Source organism: Apaloderma vittatum, unplaced genomic scaffold, assembly GCF_000703405.1.
Source record: "Apaloderma vittatum isolate BGI_N311 unplaced genomic scaffold, ASM70340v1 C12252800, whole genome shotgun sequence".
Taxonomy (NCBI): domain Eukaryota; kingdom Metazoa; phylum Chordata; class Aves; order Trogoniformes; family Trogonidae; genus Apaloderma; species Apaloderma vittatum.
In genome coordinates this window covers 1-4,232 of record NW_009747227.1, presented here as the reverse complement: position 1 = coordinate 4,232, position 4,232 = coordinate 1, and the positions used below count along the sequence as shown (strand labels likewise).

Genomic DNA, 4,232 nt, shown 5'->3' with positions numbered 1-4,232 from the left:
CGCTCGTATCGTTCCAAATGATGAGCAGGTCGCGCTCTTAAAACATGAGCTACTAAGAAGGGGTAGAATTGTCTTTTAGCTCGTGGTTGGGGATGACAGCTGGAGGTCAAAACTATTGAGCTGAGGCGCTGCAATGAGAATTCCTCACAGGTATCAGCTCCTACTTGGTGGGAGGTCACTGCGTTACCATTTGTTTACTTGAGAAAGGCAGCTATTCCCTGAGGCACTAATCCTTGCAGTTCTTGATGTTGATTTCTAATACTCATGGCAATTAAATATGGGTGTTGCAGCCCTTACGATGGAAAATGGAGCAAAACGATGGTGGGTTACGGGCCAGAAGACAATCACTTTGTTGCGGAATTGACTTACAATTATGGTATTGGAGAATATCGCCTGGGCAATGACTTTCTGGTAAGTACCACACTTAGCAAAAAAATTCTTACTATAACCTTTTTTGCTTTTATGGTTGGGAATCTGTTCAGCATATAGTTTGTTTGGGCCGTTTGGTCCCTTAAATGCATTTTATTCTTGTTTTTGTAGCTGTCTCCTAGTTGGAAGAGTAAAAATTAGAGCAACTTTGTGTTTACTCAGGAACCACCTCTTAGCTGCTGTGTGTGTAGGACAGCTGGTATTTGCTGCCAGCTCCAGCATGGAATTGTTAGCTGAAAAGGGTTTTGCTGTAGGAAAACACCATTTTATTTGTGATTGCTTACTTCCTTGTTATTTAGTAGCTGACAGCCAATAAAGATCATTTTTCTTCTGTGCAATGTGTTTGCTTGTTGTTTCCCCTCAGCTAATGTGCCACCTGAAGCCACAGATGCTGACCTGACTGGCTACAACAGTTGGGAACTCGATTTTCTGATTCTGTCCAATGCATTGAATCAGAGTTTTAAACGCCTTTTGCTTTTCCTTTCCCTTTGGCGTGAAAGAAGGGTAGATCAATGCGTTCTAAATATACATGGAGTGCGCAGTAAAGTCAAGCTTATTTTATAGGAGCAGGATCCCTGGCTCTCTGGAGATCGTATCGCCCGTCTGTTACAAAAAGTAATCCCATTTGTTTCTGGTCGTTTGTAGAAGCAAACTGTTCAGAGGTAGGACTTACATGCCATCCACCCTCTGAAATTTGTGTGTGTCTGTTGTGTTCTCCCTAGGGCATAACCCTCGTGTCCAGCCAGGCCGTGAGCAATGCTAAGAAGATGGGGTGGCCCCTCAAAGAAGTCACAACTGGTATTTTTGAAGCTGAAGCCCCAGGGGGTTACAAGTTTTACTTGGAAGACAAGGAACAGCTTGAGCAAGGTGAAATACCCGTGTTTGCTCTTACTGGTGTTGAAAACAAATTTACAAGTGGCATATTAGAATGGGCTGTGCCTTTATCTTGGTGGCATTTTATTAAACAGAGCATGCTTTTGTTATTCTCAAGAATGTACGACGGAGTATAAAATTACGATATATTTGTAACTAATTTCAGATTATTCTGATCTTGCAGATCCTGTGCTAAAGGTAACCTTGGGTGTCTCTAATTTGCAGAAGTCTATTAACTACTGGTCTGATCTGCTCGGGATGAAAATATATGAGAAGGATGAGGGAAAACAACGGGCTTTGCTCGGCTATGCGGATAATCAGGTTAGTCCTTAGAAAATTTTCCCATTCTGATCTTTAAGGGTTGTGTCTTGTCGTAGAAACCTCTCATTTCGTGAGAACAAAATCAAAGGGGGGGAAAAAAAAAAGCTCTTAATTAAAGGACAGTAGACTTAATTCTATGCATTTTAATTAAAGCTTGTGTACTTAACGGTAATTTTTTTTAAAAAGCTGTGGTTTGCTCTGGCTTGTTGGAAAATATGTGTATGAGTGATGTTGAAATCATCTGCATCAGTGGAAAGCTGGAGTGAAGGTGGTGCTGAGAACCATGTCCTTGCAAGTCAGACTTGCTTTTTTTCCTCCTTCAGTGCAAGTTGGAGTTGAAGACTGTTGGAGGAGCGGTGGATCACGGGACAGCGTTCGGGCGGATCGCTTTCTCCTGCGCGAAGGAAGAGGTAACCCATCACGTTTCCCTTTTCATCACCCAGAGCTCTGACCACTGGGAGGTTAATTCCTAGGATTAGCAAAATATCTCCAACGTGAGCAAAATAATACTGAGCAGATACTTTGTTTATATTTCTCGCTGTGGGATCGCAGTGGAGTTGTGGGTGATGGGGAGCTGTAAATGAGAGCAACTGGAATGCACCCGGCCTTCCTCTGATTAGGATTGGCTTTTGTTTGTTTTCTGGTTTAAGTTGCCAAACATTGAAGCACTGATGAAAAAGGAGAATCAGAAAATTTTAACGCCTCTGGTCAGCTTGGACACACCTGGCAAGGCCACAGTGCAAGTGATTATTTTGGCTGATCCTGTGAGTAGTATTTCAAATAGTGATTAAATGTGATTTCATTTTCTCTCTGCTACTTACCTAACTTAACTGCTCTTAAACTTGGTTTAGGATGGCCATGAAATCTGTTTTGTGGGAGATGAAGCGTTTAGAGATCTCTCCAAGGTGGACCCTAACGGTGACAAATTGTTAGACGATGTAAGTCGTGTTGTCTGCGTGTTTTCTTCCTGGTTATAGATACCTGTAGGCTCTTAGTTTTCATTCCATGTGGAGTTTTTCTGAGTAGCAAGATTGTGCAGTCTTGCTAAGGAAAACAAATGAGTTGGAACAGTACACTTAGTGTCCTGGCTAGAATTTTCCAGCCTTGCTCTTGGTGCTCTGGTCTCGCTGGACACGTCAGCAGCACTTTGGTGTAAGTTGCTACAGAAGATGCTTTGTGAGCTGCAGTAACGTCAGCGCAGCTGGACACCCTCCCCAGGCAGAGGGGCTCTGGTGGGAAGGCTGTGTTTAAACTACCCTGTTTTGCTCTTGTATTACCAGATCATCTATTTACTTGCACCAGCAAAGAACGCTGGTTTTCAGTGTCTTGTTTTCTGTACCAGTATGGAAAAAATAATTTATCTGTCTGAACAGCTTTCCTCCAGATTAGAAAGTGTCCTTGCGATCAGTCTGGGTTGGTGGGAGGCGTCTGGCGACTCGGCTGCTGTTCTGAACGCGTTAATGCTTCTCTTTGTGCAGGCCATGGCGGCGGACAACAGTGACAAATGGTTTGCTGCGCAGAAAATGAAGAAGGCTTCTGCTTAGGTGAAGGAAAGGACTGGGCTTGCTCCTTGGGGCCTTGGATTTCATCTGAGCGAAATGCCAATCCTATGTAACGTGTTAAATTACCCCTTCCAGTAAGAGGGTGCCTTGATGTCCCATGCTGGTTGCTTTGTTTGATTTAAGCTTGTGTCTGTGCTCTCCTTTCAAGCAAATAGCCTGTTCTTCAAAAAAAATTAGGCTGTGCAGTAAGGAGCAGGTTGAGCCATGTGGCTTCAAAACCAAGAATGATCAATTTTGAGGAAAACCTTACATTTCTGTGTCATGGATACATTTGAAAAAGATGTTGCTAGATTCCTTATGGTACCTAATTCTCTAACTAAATTAGCTCGAGCTGTCCTGGATTTGCAGCTTAGAGAAGAGGTTTTCAGGTAGCTGTGGGTACCCCGCTTTGGCAGTGAAGTGCCCGGCTGAAGGGCAGGGCTGAGAACTCGCCCAGTTTGGCTGTCGTCGTTCATGCCTGTTTACTGGGAACAGAGGAATTACCTCGCTAAAGCTTATTGCATATTCTAGACGGGAACAAACCTCATTTTCGTTCCAATGTATTTCCCCGGCTTTTCTCACTGGGGTCACGTTATCGATGTGGTGGATTCCACCCCTCACCGAGGAGCCTTCTGCATGGGAGCCGGGGCCGTGCTTCGGGATGCGCGGCAGCGCGGCGCCGTCTGCTGAGGTGCTGGGAGGCAACTTGAAAGAAGCACGTTATAGCTTTGCAATTAGCTTTTGATGAGAAATTGCCTTTGGAAGTAACAGTTCAGGGGTTATTCTTTTGGAATGAAGCTTCTCTGCTTTTGTCAGTGGAATTAGGGCTGGGAATACAGAGTAATTACCTGACCTTGTCCTGCCTGATCTGTAATTGTGGTGAAAACCTTCGATGAGTCTCACAGGGAGGAGCGGATGAAATCGGCAGCATTGGCAGTCGCTGAGGCACGTTGGCGCTTGTGAATATTCTGAGTTTAAGCAGGAGGAATTCCTCGCCGTGCTGTGCGCTCGGAGATTTTGGGTTGAAGCCACGACGGTTTCGAAGCGCTCCCCGGTGACACTGGCGCC

At 44.7% G+C, this 4,232-nt stretch overlaps 1 protein-coding gene across 1 annotated transcript; it reads left to right on the top strand.

Moving 5' to 3' along the window:
- Positions 1-264: 264 nt before the first annotated feature.
- Positions 265-3,167, top strand: GLOD4 (glyoxalase domain containing 4). Its single transcript, XM_009877516.1, has 7 exons — positions 265-411; positions 1,152-1,296; positions 1,487-1,623; positions 1,947-2,033; positions 2,274-2,387; positions 2,475-2,561; positions 3,102-3,167. Exons 1-7 carry the CDS (start codon positions 265-267, stop codon positions 3,165-3,167), a joined length of 783 nt encoding a protein of 260 aa, XP_009875818.1.
- The last annotated feature ends 1,065 nt before the right edge of the window (positions 3,168-4,232 follow it).